The sequence below is a fragment of the Notolabrus celidotus genome, chromosome 9 (genome assembly GCF_009762535.1).
Source record: "Notolabrus celidotus isolate fNotCel1 chromosome 9, fNotCel1.pri, whole genome shotgun sequence".
NCBI classification, from domain to species: domain Eukaryota; kingdom Metazoa; phylum Chordata; class Actinopteri; order Labriformes; family Labridae; genus Notolabrus; species Notolabrus celidotus.
Genome location: NC_048280.1, coordinates 35,814,984 through 35,833,574, shown reverse-complemented (window position 1 = coordinate 35,833,574; position 18,591 = coordinate 35,814,984). Strand labels below are relative to the sequence as shown.

Below are 18,591 nucleotides of genomic sequence, written 5' to 3'. Positions count from 1 at the left end.
ATTCTGTGTAATTCTTAATAAAAGCTTTTGATACTTATGAAATGCTTCTAATTGTATTTCATTATACCATAGAAACATCTGACAAAAACACCTAAAAACCCTGAAGCAGCAGACTTTGTGGAAATGTAATATTTGTGTCATTCTCAAAACTTTTGGCCATGACTGTAGACACAATCACAGAAGGTTAACACCTTTTAACTACAGGCCTACAGGCGCAAACACAAACAGGTGAATGGGTCCAAACAGCATCAGGACATTTCAGTAGTGCCATGATTAAGAATAAAGAGGATGCTTAAAAAACATGTAAGTAATATATAAACTATGCTATTGATTCATTTAGGCAAGGCAAGGCAGCTTTATTTCTCTAGTGCATTTCATACATGAGGGCAACTCAATGTGCTCTACATTAAAACATTAAAAGCATGGGAGACATTCAGACAGGCATAAAAGAACATAATTAAAATGATAAATATAATAATACATAGAAAATAAAAGGAAAATCAGAATATATTAAAAATAAAAATAGCATTTAAAGTGAGTTAAAATAAGCTAAGATAGGAAGGCAGTGGGAATAAAAAGGTCTTAGTCTTTGATTTAAAAGAGGTGAGAGTTGGAGCAGACCTGCAGCTTTCAGGGAGTGTGTTCCAGATATGTGGTGCATAATGACTAAACGCTGCTTCACCATGTTTCCTTCTGACTCTAGGGACTGAAAGCAGACCAGTACCTGATGACCTCAGAGGTCCAGATGGTTCATACAGTAGCAGCAGATCAGCAATGTATTTTGGGCCTAAACCTTTCAGTGCTTTATAAACCATCAGCAGGATTTTAAAGTCTATTCTCTGACAGACAGGAAGCCAGTGTAGAGATCTAAGAACTGGAGTGATGTGGTCTACTTTGTTGGTCCTTGTTAGGACTCGACCAGCAGCATTCTGTATGAGCTGTAGCCGTCTGATGGACTCTTTAGGGAGTCCTGTAAAGACCCCGTTACAGTAGTCTAGTCTGCTAAAGATAAATGCATGAACCAGTTTTTCTGCATCCTGCTGAGACATGAGTCCTTTAATCCTTGATATATTCTTAAGGTGATTGCAGGCTGACTTTTTACATACTACCAGAGGTTTTATAGATGTAACAGCCACTTATATTAAGCGGCATTCACCCTCCAGGTAAACACCTGCACGTCCTGCTTCCTGCTCCTGGAGGCATGGCTGTCCCTCTGTGGCTGGGTCACGTGACCTGTGGCGGCGGAGTGACCCGGATGTAGTGTTTCTGGGCGGGATGACCGGAATAACAAGATGGCGGAGAAAGAGGAGTTTCAGGTAGGCGAAAAGAAAAACACGGAATTTGACTGACTTTTATCATCATGTTCGCACCACAAATACACGTTCTGATTAATATACCGTGTAATATATGCACGTTGCTAACGAAAGAGCGTTATAGGACATTTTTATGTTTGCTGGTTAGTGTTTTAGAGCGCTAGTTAGCTTTAGTGCTAACAGTGTATCCTCAGCTAACCGTTTACCAACAGGTCTGTGTTTACTGTCACTAACAAAAACCCAGACTAAACTCATTACCTGCTGTTACGTGTTATCTGTTAGTCACATAGAATCGATGGCAGGCAGCTAACTTTAACAGAAGTTACCGCTCAAATAACACTGAAATATCATCAGTATCTTAAAGGCTCTCAGGCCAGTCTAAAGATGTCCTAACAAAGCTGAGAGGGTGATCGATCAGACTGTTGATCAACGTTATCTATTATCGATCTGCAGCTGAAGGCTGTTCTCATAACCAGAGTGCTGTGTGTGGCAAGGCAACGGGCAGGTCTATTTGTACATGATGTGTGAACATCAGGGGTGAGACCAAGCCACAGTAAAGCAACACATCGATGTGTTATTACACGTTATATGATTATTATATGATGGATTTCTGCACCATATGTGAGAAAAGTTACAAACTGTGAGGAGTTATTACCAGATGAGACAACAGGCTGCTCAAAAAACTCACGAGATTTGTCCTGAATTACGTGCGTTTCGACCGGTGGACCCAGGGTCTAAATTTAGTGATTTACTACATTGACCAAAAAGCCCCTGCTAGGGGGGTAGTACTTTTCAAAGGTCCCGGGACTTTCGGGGGCAGGGCCTGCATTGCTGAATGTGTCTGATCGGTAGATTAACCTCAGTGTTTTTATTCCGCCCGCCATCCACAATAACATCACACACATCTGTGATTCACTTGATTTCTCTTTCTTTCATTAGTTTTTATTTGTTCTATCTTTTTTGTATGTGTGTGTACTTTTCAAAAGAAGAAGCTGTGATTCTCTTGATTTAGCAGCTTGTAACAGTAGTCTTCTCTCAGCCCACCGTGAATGCGTCTCTCCCATAGACTGTAAATAAAAATGGACAGCGTTGCTCCGCCTCTTCCCGTTGTACAGTTCTGAAGCCAAAAAATCCCTCTCCTGGGCACAGCCATTGTGCAGCCAGAGCCTGTGAAGCCTTTGTAATAAGCTCCCCCCTACAGCGTAACGTCACAAGACGCTGTGTGCCCTTTGAAGTTTCGTTCTACGGCGGCTGTGAATCAAAGGAAAGAGGAAGTAAAACCCCGTTTTTAAACTCTAATAACGAAAAATAAACTTTTCAGAAAAAAGAGGCCTTGGACACAAAACAGTCAAATACTAACTACATATCACCACAGCATACGGATGTGAGAAACATTCGTACGACGTGTATTTGTTTTTAAAAGTTTGGCGAATTTTTTGACCTATACTGCAGCCAGCCACCAGGGGGCAGTCACACTGCTGAAAGCCTCACCACCAGGGCCGTATCCGGCACGCTTGGTCTCTCCCAGTGTCCCAGCTGTTGAAACACAGAGGGAGTTCCTGGGAATGCAAACTAGTTTAGTTTTTATAAAGATTTCAAAATATCCTCATCAGATATTTAATGATGGTCTAAAGACGTTTATGAGGGATGCATCCGGCTGAAAGTCTCCAGTTAACAGGGTCGCTGTTTAAACCAAAACACCGGTCGATCTCTGCCACGGCTTTTTGAGTTCAAAAGGATTTTAAAGGCGTGTTGAAACGTCTTTGCTACTCGCGCTTATCTCCTCTCACGTGTTGATCCAGTGAATCCATCTGTGATGAAATATAGCACCATCTAAAACAGACCAGCTGAGTCTCTTCATGCTAACAGGCTAACTGTTGTGTTGCTCATAATGATACCTGCCTGTCCATCTGCTTCTATGGTGTCATCTGTGATGAATGGCATTCCTCTTTGTTTTACTGCCCTCTACTGGTCTGGTGGTGTAGTGCATTTACTTTTTTTTCCTCCATACGTCACTGGCCTGATTTGCACAATCTACCCGGGACTTCAGCCCTCGGTCGAAACTCAGACAACAATGGGGCACAGGAACCTTTTAGTTCTGGGGAAAGTAGTTCTTGGAGCTAAAAGACCCCGGAACTCTTGGTGCAAATGCACATTAAGTTTACAAATAGAAAACCAAACTTGTTGGATGGCAACAGTAAAGGAGGCTTCCACGATGCTGGGTATTTCAGTTGTGGATCACGTAAAGCCACCATAAAGCCATCAGAGGGACGATATAAAGCCTAAAACCCAAGTGAGATACCCCTCTGTAAGTTCAGCCACCATTTCATTTTTTTACCCACTGATCCAACCCTCAATACTTGATTCTGATTTGATTGTTTTTGGCTGTTATATTGAACAGGAGCCCTCAGCACATTAAAAATGTTCCCTCAGAATTTGAAGTGAATGCTTCGCTCCCTGCTGAATGTCTTTGCTCACGTGTTGCACGTTACTGTGTTGTTACCAGACTTTAGATTGCTGATGTGGTCTTCCAGGATCCTCCTGAGGCGGCCTTGGAGGAGGTCTGGAGGTTGTAAGAGGGCGAGGCGGCTGAAGGTTTTGTAGGTGATGAGCAGGATCTTGAAGTGAATGACATGTTGGGCTGGGAGTCAGTGAAGGTGAGGAGGGATGGGTGTGATGTGTTCTCTGAGTTCTGAACATGTTGTAGAGGAGGATAGGCTGCAGAGAGTAATCCAGAGTGTAGGTAATGAAGGTGTGGATGAGTGTTTGAACAGCAGTGGAGGAGGAGGAGGAGGTCACTGAGGCTCAATCCTGACAGATTTATGTTGCTGTTAATGGTGTGTACTCGCCAATTTTTTTATACCCCGGCATACACTGGCTAAATCGTCATGGTGTGACAGGGCCATATATAACTTTTTTGTGGTACCCTAAACTAAGTATGCTGTAGTCTGTGCACAGATTCCCCTTCCTGATGCTTCAGGAGCATTGAAAAGTCTTCAGTCAAACAGGTATCCTGACGCATGAAGATATGATCAAGTCGCTGTCATGTCTCAGGTATCTGATTGTGATTTCCACTGAAGAGTATGTTTGTGAAGTCACTGTTTTATCATCTCACTGTTTGAGGCAGCATCCTGCTACAAATCTGTCACCTGTACTGTTTATCTCATCATATCAGCAAGTGTATCAGTTTTCTTTCTACCATTTGAAAATGATCTGAAAGCATTGCGAGCAAAGTCTGAGCACATTCAGTACAAGGTGTTTTTCACCTTCTCTCATGGAGCTCCCAGACTTCTGAAGGACTCAGGTGCTACATACATCACTCTTTGCTTTATTGTGTTGTTGATCTCCTGGATGTTAGCTCTCGTTGTTCCTGTCAGCTGCCACTCCGTGTCTTTGAACATGTTCCTTCTGTTGTTTCATGGTACCAGTTGTGAGATGGTCTGAGCTTCAGGAGCCTCTGTGGAGTACATTTCAGCTTCTGCTGGATGCTGTGCATGTGCTGATGTGACCAGAGACCCCAGCCAGCACACACACTGTCACCCTCTGTTTAAAGAGCTCTCTCTGACCTCTGACCTCTGTCTCTCTCCATACAGGAGTCAGTCCTGTAACACTCTGCGGCCTGTCGACCGATGAAACAACCTCCTGGCACGACACCAAACCCAGCATGAATCTCCAGCAGCCCGCCCCCCTCGTCCCCCCTGTCCACCCTGACGTGGAGATGAAGCCCCTCCCCTTTTATGACGTGCTGGATGTCCTCATCAAGCCTTCAAGTCTGGGTTTGTGATGATCTGTTTCCTCCTTTATTTGACAGAAATAATGTACCCAGATATTTATTACTAAATGCTCTAAATAAACGTCAATGTTTTTTTTTCAGGAGCGAATACTCCACAGAGATATCACCAAGAGAAATATTTCATCTTCGCCTTGACGCCACAGCAAGTTCGAGAAGTCTGCATATCCAGGTGAGACTGATGAGGCTCAATTAATCCTCAGGTGGATGATCTTTGTCTGCAGTGATCAGAAACAATAACAGGTGTGTGTGTGTGTCTGTGTGTCTGTGTGTCTGTGTGTCTGTCTGTCTGTCTGTCTGTCTGTCTCTCTGTCTGTGTTCACAGAGACTTTCTACCAGGAGGCAGGAGGGACTACATGGTTCAGATTCAGCTGAGGTGAGTTTTCTGACCTGTTGATACACCAAAACGCAGAATCAAATTAAACGATTAAATCATTAAAGGGATATTTCAGTGTTTTTGAAGTGGGGTTGTTTGATTTTTATGTCACTAGCAATTGTACTAGCCATCAGGGATGCCAGTCAGCTCTGCCCCTTCAATGAGAAACTGCATGCATGTAACTAAGCTCATTTTGAAAGACTCTGACCCGAGCTCTCATCTCGGTTTAAGTGTGCGCTCTACGTTTGATTTTTCCAGCATTTCACTTTGCCACCAGCAAGCCTGTTTGTTTGTGCATTATTTGCGTACCTATAACAGACGTGCTCCTCCGCCTGCAGCTCACGTTTGATAGGTCTAAACCAGGGGTGCCCACACCTTTTGGGCTTGAGAGCTACTTTTAAAATGACCCAGTCAAAATGATCTACCGTATATAGATAATATATCACAAACAAAGTCTATGTTGGCATACCTTGCATAACTGCATGGACCCTTATTGCACAATCTAACTTTATACATTGATTATCACTACCTTTCTCTGATGACTTGCAGTGAATGGAGTCGGCCAGGGTAGCTGCTGGTAGTCAGTCTCAAGCAGACTTCCAAATGATCATCAGTCATGGTGGAGCGATGTTTAGAGTCAGTAGTCTTCATGTGGGAAAAGGCTGACTCACATAAATAAGTAGATCCGAATAATGCAGTCAAGGAGGTCGTACATTTCCTCATGTACTTTTCCTCTGTCATTAAGTCCCAAAACTGTCCATGAGCCCTTGACTTCAGCTGAATGTCGGCCTCAGAGTTTACGCTACGCTTTTTTTTACGTCAGCCAGTTGGCCGGTGATATTCCAGAATTCCGGCCATAAAGAACAACTGTCGGACATCTGCTCTGAAAGTCCCAATCTGCTTAATAACTTACATTTACCAGAAATACAACACTGAAAAAAATGACGCGGTAACCCAGTAATCAATTGATAAATAATATTATCAAGCACTGGGGGACAGAGCGTCGATGCCAACCTACTGCATGGATAAAGAGGGGGAGGGAGAGAGACTGTATCGTAGCGCATCGGACCAGCACGCCTGGACTTTTCTTTAAGCAGTTTGCATTGTCCTGTTCACATTCACATTATATAGCTCTTCATGATCTAATAAGCACTAGGGTTTATGTCATACAAGAAAGACGATTAGAACAAACACCGGTCAATAATCATTTTGACCTTTAAAGGTGACATATCATGCAAAATGGACTTTTTAATGGTTCTCTACCTGAAATATGTTTCCCTGGCATGTCTACAAACCCCCCGAGAATGAAAAAAATCCATTCTGCCCCTGTTCTGATTTCTCCACCTTTCTGTAAATGTGTGTGAAACGAGCCGTTTCAGACTTCCGTGTTTTTGTTACGTCACAACAATATCCGGTCTGTCACGGAGTCAGAGCTCAGAGCTTGTTCAGCCCATAGACTGTATAAAATAATACTGAATCCCTCCTCTGTTTTTCATTACCTGCACAAATGTGTGCTAACAAGGAGCTTAGGAGGGAGGCATGCTAGTTGTAGGCTGTCTTAATAAACACAAAGGTCGGTTTTACTCCCCACGTCTGCAGATTTGAAGATCTAGTGGATGATTTTTATTTAGCATGGATAAGTGCTAGCGCTAGTTAGCATAGCCACATAGCTACATGTTCGTAGCTGTGTACCAAGACACACGTCGACATACTGACAAATAAAACAACAAGAAACACAGAATCTGTGACCAATCCTTCAGAAAGGTCCTGCTGCAGGCGCCTCTCCGTCAGGATCAGATTCTGGATCAGATTCAGAGGGTTGAAGTAACGTGATCTGTGATCAGCCGTGTATATTCAGCCAACATGTAAACATTAGATCAACGTGCTGGACAGCCGACGCACATCCACTTCCTGAGGGGGCGTGGTCAGAGAGAAAACACAGTGTTCTGAGGAGGACTGAAGAAGAGGACTTTTCAGGCAGACCAAAATCTGATTTCAAAGTGTTTTTTGAGCATAAACTTTAAAGACATGTTTTGGGGACCTCTTAGACCAATATATATTGATGAAAAAAGCGTGATATGTCACCTTTAAGCTGGTTTGATTGATCCATGATGTGAAATCATGCACTGAGTAATAAAATAACGCTCCACCTTTAAATGTCCAGCTGTCAAAGAGGCCCGTATGACAGCAGCATGTTGGATTTATTAATTTAGGCTAACTTGTGAAGTAAAGATGAAGGCAGCAGAGCATCCTCTGGTCCATCATCCTGTGAGTCCACACTTTACTCTAACCTGAGCCTCCTCTGGTCCGTCATCCTGTGAGTCCACACTTTACTCTAACCTGAGCCTCCTCTGGACCATCATCCTGTGAGACCCGCACTTTTACTCTAACCTGAGCCTCCTCTGGTCCATCATCCTGTGAGTCCACACTTTACTCTAACCTGAGCCTCCTCTGGTCCGTCATCCTGTGAGTCCACACTTTACTCTAACCTGAGCCTCCTCTGGACCATCATCCTGTGAGACCCGCACTTTTACTCTAACCTGAGCCTCCTCTGGTCCATCATCCTGTGAGTCCACACTTTACTCTAACCTCAGCCTCCTCTGGTCCATCATCCTGTGAGTCCACACTTTACTCTAACCTCAGCCTCCTCTGGACCATCATCCTGTGAGACCCGCACTTTTACTCTAACCTGAGCCTCCTCTGGTCCATCATCCTGTGAGCCCCACACTTTTACTCTAACCTGGGCCTCCTCTGGTCAGTCATCCTGTGAGCCCCACACTTTTACTCTAACCTGAGCCTCCTCTGGTCAGTCATCCTGTGAGCCCCACACTTTTACTCTAACCTGAGCCTCCTCTGGTCCATCATCCTGTGAGCCCTGCACTTTTACTCTAACCTGAGCCTCCTCTGGTCAGTCATCCTGTGAGCCCTGCACTTTTACTCTAACCTGAGCCTCCTCTGGTCCATCATCCTGTGAGCCCTGCACTTTTACTCTAACCTGAGCCTCCTCTGGTCCATCATCCTGTGAGTCCACACTTTACTCTAACCTGAGCCTCCTCTGGTCCGTCATCCTGTGAGTCCACACTTTACTCTAACCTCAGCCTCCTCTGGTCCATCATCCTGTGAGTCCACACTTTACTCTAACCTCAGCCTCCTCTGGACCATCATCCTGTGAGACCCGCACTTTTACTCTAACCTGAGCCTCCTCTGGTCCATCATCCTGTGAGCCCCACACTTTTACTCTAACCTGGGCCTCCTCTGGTCAGTCATCCTGTGAGCCCCACACTTTTACTCTAACCTGAGCCTCCTCTGGTCCATCATCCTGTGAGCCCCACACTTTTACTCTAACCTGAGCCTCCTCTGGTCCATCATCCTGTGAGTCCACACTTTACTCTAACCTCAGCCTCCTCTGGACCATCATCCTGTGAGACCCGCACTTTTACTCTAACCTGAGCCTCCTCTGGTCCATCATCCTGTGAGCCCCACACTTTTACTCTAACCTGGGCCTCCTCTGGTCAGTCATCCTGTGAGCCCCACACTTTTACTCTAACCTGAGCCTCCTCTGGTCAGTCATCCTGTGAGCCCCACACTTTTACTCTAACCTGAGCCTCCTCTGGTCCATCATCCTGTGAGCCCTGCACTTTTACTCTAACCTGAGCCTCCTCTGGTCAGTCATCCTGTGAGCCCTGCACTTTTACTCTAACCTGAGCCTCCTCTGGTCCATCATCCTGTGAGCCCTGCACTTTTACTCTAACCTGAGCCTCCTCTGGTCCATCATCCTGTGAGTCCACACTTTACTCTAACCTGAGCCTCCTCTGGTCCGTCATCCTGTGAGTCCACACTTTACTCTAACCTGAGCCTCCTCTGGTCCATCATCCTGTGAGCCCCACACATTTACTCTAACCTGAGCCTCCTCTGGTCAGTCATCCTGTGAGCCCTGCACTTTTACTCTAACCTGAGCCTCCTCTGGTCCATCATCCTGTGAGCCCTGCACTTTTACTCTAACCTGAGCCTCCTCTGGTCCATCATCCTGTGAGCCCTGCACTTTTACTCTAACCTGAGCCTCCTCTGGTCCATCATCCTGTGAGCCCTGCACTTTTACTCTAACCTGAGCCTCCTCTGGTCAGTCATCCTGTGAGACTCGCACTTTTACTCTAACCTGAGCCTCGTCTGGACCATCATCCTGTGAGTCCATACTTTACTCTAACCTGAGCCTCCTCTGGTCCGTCATCCTGTGAGTCCACACTTTACTCTAACCTGAGCCTCCTCTGGTCCATCATCCTGTGAGTCCACACTTTACTCTAACCTGAGTGTAGACCCGTGTGTTAAACTTGAAGAGACTGGCTGCCTGGTGCGTCAATCAAGTGGCAAATGCCAGGTGATCAGCTGGCAATCTACCCACACTTCCTTTGCGGCCGATCGCGATTGATGTATTGGGCACCCCTGGTCTAAACCGTTTGAGGTTCACTGAAAACCAACACATGAGAACTGGGCCTTAGAGTATCCACTGTGACGGTCTTCCTGATCATCACACAGTCACTCGTGTTCTTAAAATGCTGGAGTCTGATTTTGTTTTGATGCATTCATGTTCAGTCTGTTTCTTTGTCATCCAGGTTTTGTTTGTCAGAAACCAGCTGCCCTCAGGAGGATAACTACCCCAACAGTCTCTGCATAAAGGTCAATGGAAAGCTGTTTCCTTTACCGGTAAGTTCTTCAAGCCTAAAATTAAAGACTGTATGTCACTGCACAGACTGATGGAGCCTGTCTCTCCTGCAGGGTTACGCACCTCCACCTAAAAACGGCGTGGAGCAGAAGAGACCGGGTCGGCCTCTGAACATCACTTCGCTGGTCAGACTCTCTTCCGCCGTACCGAACCAGATCTCCGTCACGTGGGCTCCAGAGGTCGGAAAAGTAAGGACGGACAGTTCATAGAAATCACCCTCAGTGTTTAGACAGAAACGTGACCGGTTTGATCCCGCTCTCTTTCAGACCTACTCCATGTCCGTGTACCTGGTGAGGCAGCTGACGTCTCCTCTGCTCCTACAGAGGCTGAGGATGAAGGGCATCAGGAACCCTGACCACTCCAGAGCTCTCAGTAAATACACACCACTGTGAACACACACTGTGACTACACACTAACACAGAGGTTCCTGTCATTAGTCACTGTGTTTCAGACTGCTTTTTAAAGAGTCTTTTATTTATATTAACATCTGAGGGTTTTATTCTTCTACTGCTTCAACTCAACATGAGGCAGAACTTTTCATCTGCTCTATGCTTTAGTGCATAGGTCACTAACTGGCCGGCCACTGTCCGGGTGCGGACCGAGAAGCCATCCCATACGGACCGACAGCCAAAACAGAGGGTTCTGATATAAAATCTGATGGGCGCTTCTATTTTAACCGGCACAGCTTTTGTAGCCTTTACAGAAGTGGTTAAGCAGATGAGGAAACGTACGGACCAATTGCATGCGAGATAAGCCATCCCACGTGATACTACTCGACCAATCAAGTCTGAGCATTCCATGCAGTAAACATTGCGACTATACAGAACAGACAGATGAGAGAGTTAGAGGCGAGTTACACGTGAAAAGACGGGAGAAAGAAAAAGAAAGATAGAGATAAAGTTAGAGAAAAAAGGGAGATAAACAGAGGAGTGAGACGGAGAAATGGAGCGATACAGACGACTGAGCTGGAGAAAGTTTAGATAATAAGGAACTAATGTCCCTCTCTATACAAGAAAAGTGCACAGCTCAAATAGAGCATTTAATTCAGAATGGACAGACTCATTTCTGTTCATACTTCCCACTGGGAGAGCTAAACCAGTAAATCATGTGTTCACTTATTAAAAGAGTCAACGTGAAACATCATTATGAGACAAAACATGAAGGTTTTTAACAAACAGACACACTCAGACCTGAAGTGAGTCCTGAATGATTGGGACCCCTGACTGCCACCGGTTTGGGAGTGAAGTTTAACACCTCAGAGAGCGTTTATTGATTTAAGTGTGTCATCAATTATTATATTTATTATTGTTATTATTATTTTAACCTCTGATTTAAATTGAACTCCTTAGTTTTAAAGAGGCATCATGAAAAATAAAAGATCAAATTGTAGTGGAATGTAAACTTCTTTCAGGGATTTCAATTAATATTTTGTTATTTATGTATCAATCATTTTATGTTTTCCTTTTCATAATTAAATTTCCAGCACAAATGGTCACATGAATATTCACCAGGATGCAGGAATTAAGTGTTCGATCCTCAAAATGTCCTGGGGGAGGACCCCTAGACCCCCCTCTGCCTCAATATGTTTAACAAAACCGAAATTTTGGGCATCAGGTCTGAAAGGGAGTGCAGTTCTACTTTCCTTGCCCCTGTACCTCGAAGCAGCCCGAGTACACCACTGATCATTCTTCTGTTCAATCCTGTGTGATCATTAAGTGCTCGTAATTAAAGGTGTGATAAAGTCCAAGTCATAAAAATCTCTCTCCTGTCAAACACTCAAAGTTGGAAACCCTGGTTTAAATATTTTTTTTCAAAAGTTTTTGAATTGTACTGAATTCATCTAAGTTAGACATTATGAAGTTTCAGACCTTTGCTTCAAGACATTTTCCCTAACTGGACCTCTTGCAATTTTAGTTGAATACCCCTGTCTCAGTATCTTAGAGACTCAACAGACTTCTACAGATGAGACTGTCCTTGTGTGATAGTGGTCTCTGATATTTCCCCTGCTCTCTGTGTGTTTACAGTCAAAGAGAAGCTCACAGCAGATCCAGACAGCGAGATCGCCACAACCAGCCTGAGAGTCTCCCTCATGTGCCCGGTAAGGGAACAGCTGTTTCAGATATCGACTGTATTGTGGAGGGAAAGGGGTTCGTGTATCAGCATTCATGACTTTGTGCCGCTGTATTAAATAGAATGACCACTGGGGGGAACCAAAACCTAATCATCACCAAGAGTCCTAAATCATCAGACCTTCCAGCACAGCTCTCTCTCTCCATCAGTTGTGTGTGTTTTCTGACCTGTGTGTGTGTGTTGTGTCCCGCAGCTTGGGAAGATGAGGCTGACGGTGCCGTGCCGGGCAGTCACCTGCTCTCACCTGCAGTGTTTCGACGCGGCGCTCTACCTGCAGATGAACGAGAAGAAACCCACCTGGATCTGTCCTGTGTGTGACAAGAAGGCGGCGTACGAGAGCCTCATCATTGACGGGTCAGTTTCTCTCCTTCAAACACAGAAGTGTCACAGTCTGTAATGGTGGGAGTCAGGAGAACCTGTGTGTGTACCAGTAGCAGAGAATATCCACAGAGTCTGTCTGTGTCGGGTTAGAGAGTGAGAGTTGATAAGAAGTGGTTTCTTTTATTTCAGTTTGTTCCTGGAGATCCTGAACGACTGCTCAGACGTAGATGAAATAAAGTTCCAGGAGGACGGGACTTGGTGTCCGATGAGACCAAAGAAAGAGACCGTGAAGGTGTCCTCTCAGTCCATCGCGAAAATAGACAGTGAGTACATCATTTCATATATCGTGATGTCATTATTCATGAAAGTGTTCAAAGGCAGTCTTAGCAGGAAGTGGTTTTTGTAACTCCCTGCTTACACTGCGGTTACTGAAAGTAGGTATCCCTTCCCAGAAGCAGACTTTACCTCTTGACTTCAGAACCACAGCAGCTCAGTGTTTTATCTGTCCCCTCTCAGCGTCTCCTCCTGTGCGTCAGTCCTCCGTCGCTCCTCCCTCTGCCGAGCCCAGCTCCACCAAGAAGGCCGACGTGATTGACCTCACCCTGGAGAGCTCCTCCTCCTCTGACGATGAAGAGGATGCTGACCCCCCGCTGAAGAAACGCTGCGTTTACATCACCAAGAGCGAGGAGATGCCCACCAAGGGGTGAGTGATCCACAGACACTATACTTTTAATCATCCACAGACCTCTCTGTGGTTTTCACACCCACTTAGAGACCCATGTAAGGACAGTCTGTCCCCCTTCTGTGTCCTTTCAGAGTGCTGACCTTTCAGCCCACCGTGCGTGTCCCAAACGTCCAGGCTCTGGACCCGTCCTTCCTGACATCAACGCTTGCTGACTACGCAGTTCCCTTCCACCCGTCTACGCTGGCCTCCATCCCCACAGACATGCAGAGTGAGTATACAGCAATGACTGTCAATCTGTCCTTACCATTGTGTGGGGCTGTGGTAACTTGTCTCTTCTGTCTGCCCTGCAGGTCTGGATTTGTTTTCTTTAATTCAAGCGGATCCTCAGGTATGACTGTTACACCTTAAGCGTCATTTAAATGTCAGTCTTCTCAGTCTAAAGCAGGAGTGACTGACACTACACAGAACAGCTGTTTGTGTTTGATATGATTCGATACATATAATTCGATACACATGATTTGATATGATTCAATACATATGATTTGATATGATTCAATACAAATGATTTGATACATATGATTCGATACATATGATTTGATACGATTCAATACACATGATTTGATATGATTTAATACAAATGATTTGATACATATGATTTGATACATATGATTCGATATGATTCGATACATATGATTTGATATGATTCGATACAAATGATTTGATACGATTCGATACATATGATTTGATATGATTCGATACATATGATTTGATATGATTCGATACATATGATTTGATATTATTCAATACATATGATTTGATACGATTCAATACATATGATTTGATACATATGATTCAATACATATGATTTGATATGATTCAATACATATGATTTGATATGATTCAATACATATGATTTGATATGATTCAATACATATGATTTGATATGATTCAATACATATGATTTGATACATATGATTCAATACAAATGATTTGATATGATTCAATACATATGATTTGATATGATTCAATACATATGATTTGATACGATTCAATACAAATGATTTGATACATATGATTCAATACAAATGATTTGATACATATGATTCAATACATATGATTTGATATGATTCGATACATTTGATTTGATATGATTCAATACATATGATTTGATACATATGATTCAATACGTATGATTTGATACATATGATTCAATACATATGATTTGATACATATGATTCAATACAAATGATTTGATACATATGATTCAATACATATGATTTGATACATATGATTCAATACATATGATTTGATACGATTCAGTACTCATGATTTGATACGATTCAATACATATGATTTGATACATATGATTCAATACATATGATTTGATACGATTCAATACATATGCTCCATACGTTTCATCACATGATTCATTCAATACATACACCTCAGTGACATGGGCAAAAGCCAGAGAAAGGATCAAAGACGTCAACGGATCTAAATAATCCCTCAAAATATTGGAAAGCTATCAGACTTTTACAGCTTCCTTGGTGCATCACGCCTCGGGTTTTTATTAGTTTAACTCATCACAGTCCCTCAGTGGTCAGATATTACACTTAGTGTTACACAGAGACACCAGGCTAGAGATGCTTTGCTTGATTAAGTAATGATTCATGTTGGTTTGGACAGACTGTTGCAGTTCCAGTCCTGCATTTCACTGTGTTATAGACCCTGTATCATGTTTGTATGTACAGCTGCTCTCCGTGAGTAATGTTGTAAACTGAGCAGTGGGTTCCTCCTGGTTCACAACGGTTATATACATGTTATATAACTTCATAGAGGAGGCAGTCACACAGACTCTAGAGTGTTAGAGCGGTCTGGTTCTGATCCTGGTCTTATCCTCTCCTCAGCATTACCGACCCCAGATGTTCCTGGACAACCTGACAAGCAGCATGCAGAGTGCCGCCAGCACCAGCTCCGCCCTCGTCTCCTCCTCCAGTGGACACTACGAGTCCAGCTCCCACACTGCCCCCTCGTTGCACGAGACCCGGGTCATCACCGGGGGAGGCGGGTCTGCTGGGGGAGGGACCGACAGCAGCATTTCAGACATCATTTCATTAGACTGAACCAAGCTCAACGGACTTCTTCCAGACAGACTCCTGTGGACTCTATAGTCCAGACTAAATCTGCAGTAGGTGAGGAGGGTCTCAGACCGGATAACACGAGCACCGCGATGAATGAAGTCCTCTTTCTGTCCTCTCTACTGTGCAGTGACGCATGGTCTGATAGGTCAAAGCTGGATGAACTCACGTCAGAATCCTCTGCAGGTTCCTCTGGGTCTCTGCTGACCTGAGCTCTGACCCACGCAGAGAGCTCACAGACCTGAGCTCGCACCCACTCAGAGAGCTCACAGACCTGAGCTCTGACCCATGCAGAGAGCTCACAGACCTGAGTTCTGACCCGCTCACAGGCCTGAGCTCTGAACCGCTCACAGGCCTGAGCTCTGACCCGCTCACAGACCTGAGCTCTGACCCGCTCACAGGCCTGAGCTCTGACCCGCTCACAGGCCTGAGCTCTGACCCGCTCAAAGAACCTGAGCTCTGACCCATGCAGAGAGCTCACAGACCTGAGTTCTGACCCACTCACAGACCTGAGCTCTGACCCGCTCACAGACATGAGCTCTGACCCGCTCACAGACCTGAGCTCTGACACGCTCACAGACCTGAGCTCTGACCCATGCAGAGAGCTCACAGACCTGAGCTCTGACCCACTCACAGACCTGAGCTCTGACACGCTCACAGACCTGAGTTCTGACCCATGCAGAGAGCTCACAGACCTGAGTTCTGACCCGCTCACAGACCTGAGCTCTGACCCGCTCACAGACTTGAGTTCTGACCCATGCAGAGAGCTCACAGACCCCTCTGTCTTCTTTGTACTTAACACACAGCAGCCAACTTCAATGAGGACTTACAGAATCATTATGACCCGTTCGGGGATACTGTCTGTATCCTGTTGCAGGTCTCTTTAGGATACGGTTTTCAGGAGGAGAGACCCCCTGCCCCTCAGCTCTGCAGAGGTTCTCTGTCAGGGAGATGAACTTGTCTTTTCTCACCTGTGATTGAACATTGAAATCTTGGAACTCTGTTTTATATGAGTCTGTGTGCTCAGTCCTGCAGGCCCGAGCAGACCGAGCCCGGCCTCACTGCCCTCAGCAGGACCGAGTCTCACTCAGCCGGATGGTTTCTCTTAGACTGGCATCACATTGACTGTGGAGGACTCGGACCTCCTCCCACACTGCAGCTGCTCTCTGTCTGTCCTCCCTCTGTGCCCACGCTGTGAAAACTGAAGACACACAGACGGCAGGTCAGCTGGTCATTCACGGCCTCTGATTGGCTCTGTCAGTCCTCACTGTTACCGGGCAGATTTCATTTCACGCCGACCTCTCGTGCTCCTTCGTAATGTAGTCAGCAATAACGTTTCAGCGAGTGTCGTTTCACACCGAGTCATAGATGTAGTTCAGACGCTGAGTCATGATCCCAGAATCCTCCCCTGTGATTGGTCGATTCATCAGGCGAAGAACAGAGACGTCTCTTCTATCAGAGATGTCAGGCTTGTTTTTATGCAAACTGCTGTCAGGGTCTTAGCTTAGCTTAGCTTAGCTCAGCATAAAGACATAGGCAGGAGAATGGGGAGCCTAGTTAGCAGTCTCGCCCTGACCGGTCTTTCTAAGAGGAGCTCTAGAAGCCCAGTTTGTATGGGTCTGCTTTTTATGCTAAGCTAGGCTAGCTGCTCATGTCACTCTCTGAAAGATGAGAACTGTTCCTTTAAATGTGCTCACTGATGTCCACCAGCAGGGGGGGCGCTTCTTTGGATCCTCACATCATGTGACCAGTTCACTTTAAACTCCTTCATGCTGCCAAACGCCTGACCTTCATCTTACCTGTCTCTGACCTCTGACCTCTGCTGCTCCGGGCCCTGAGGAAGAGGAGGAGGATGATGATGATGAAGATGGTCACACTTGCTGTCACTCACAGTAATAGGAAACAAACAGGGCAGCTATCTTCACCTTACCTTCACACCTGTCATCAGTTCACTGTGTGTGTGTGTCCATCAGAGCTCCATCTCAGGGACACACTCTACTGAGCCTGGTGGACACACACACTCACACACACACACACACACACACACACACACACGCTCACACACTCACAGAGGTAAGGTGTGTGTCACGTTGAGACCAGATGATTTCGTGTTGATGTGATCAGGCTTCAGATTTCAGTCCCTGGATTAATTTTATAACCCGGATTATTCTCAGACTAAAGAGGGTTTATTTCCTTGCTGGTTATTTTCTGGATTCATGGATTCAGATTGAACCAGTCTTTACTCCTGGTATAATTTAGCAGCTAAAACCTCCCCTCTCATCTTCGCATGCTAGCTTGGCATCTCAGCAGAGGTGCTAAGAGCTCTAATGTGTAATCTGAGTGACGCTGAGCCTCGTGTGGGACCTACATCATACGACTGAAATCTGAAACCTGATCGGTGAAACCAGAGCCAGCTGACCAAGACCTGGACAGGTGCAGCTCAGAACAACAAACTAATGTGTTTTTTTTTCCACTCTCAGCTGAGTGAAAGCATGAAACACACACTCTCCTCCCTGGACACGACACTGGGAGTGTGTGTGTTGGTGTGAGTGTGTGTTTAGTGGCTCTGTGAACACCCGTCTTCTTTTTTTATATGTATTTTGTATTGATCACTGATTGGTTCCTCACAGGTGTCTGTGACTCAGAGAAGCAGACTCTGATCACTCCGTGTTTATCTGTCTCTGTAAACCTTCAGCGTCTCAGTCCTGGATCCATGTGTGTCTGTTTTTTATCATTAAAATGTTCCTTTTTTATTCTGTTTAATCAGTCTCTGTCTCAAATGCTTCTTTATATACAGTCATGGCCAAAAGTTTTGAGAATGACACAACTATTAATTTTCACAAAGCCTGCTGTTTCAGTTTTTATAATGGCAATTTGCATATACTCCAGAATGTTATGAGGAGTGATCAGCTCAACTGCAATTAATTGCAAAGTCCCTCTTTGCCTTGAAAATGAACTTTATCACCAAAAACACATTTCCACTGCATTTCAGCCCTGCCACAAAAGGACCAGCTAACATCATTTCAATGACACACAGGTGTCACACACATTAACACAGGTGTGGGTGTTGATGAGGACAAGGCTGGCGATCAATCTGTCATGATTGAGTGACTGGACA

General features: G+C 45.0%; 1 protein-coding gene across 1 annotated transcript; it reads left to right on the top strand.

Moving 5' to 3' along the window:
• The first annotated feature begins 1,260 nt into the window (after positions 1-1,260).
• pias2 (protein inhibitor of activated STAT, 2) lies at positions 1,261-18,236 on the top strand. Its single transcript, XM_034691833.1, is given in 15 exon segments — positions 1,261-1,316; positions 4,907-4,924; positions 4,926-5,089; positions 5,188-5,275; positions 5,429-5,479; positions 10,090-10,180; positions 10,253-10,387; positions 10,466-10,571; positions 12,224-12,297; positions 12,523-12,683; positions 12,840-12,973; positions 13,167-13,353; positions 13,467-13,603; positions 13,686-13,723; positions 15,243-18,236. Coding segments are annotated over 15 exon segments (1,641 nt in total). The 5' UTR covers positions 1,261-1,275; the 3' UTR covers positions 15,459-18,236.
• Positions 18,237-18,591: the final 355 nt, after the last annotated feature.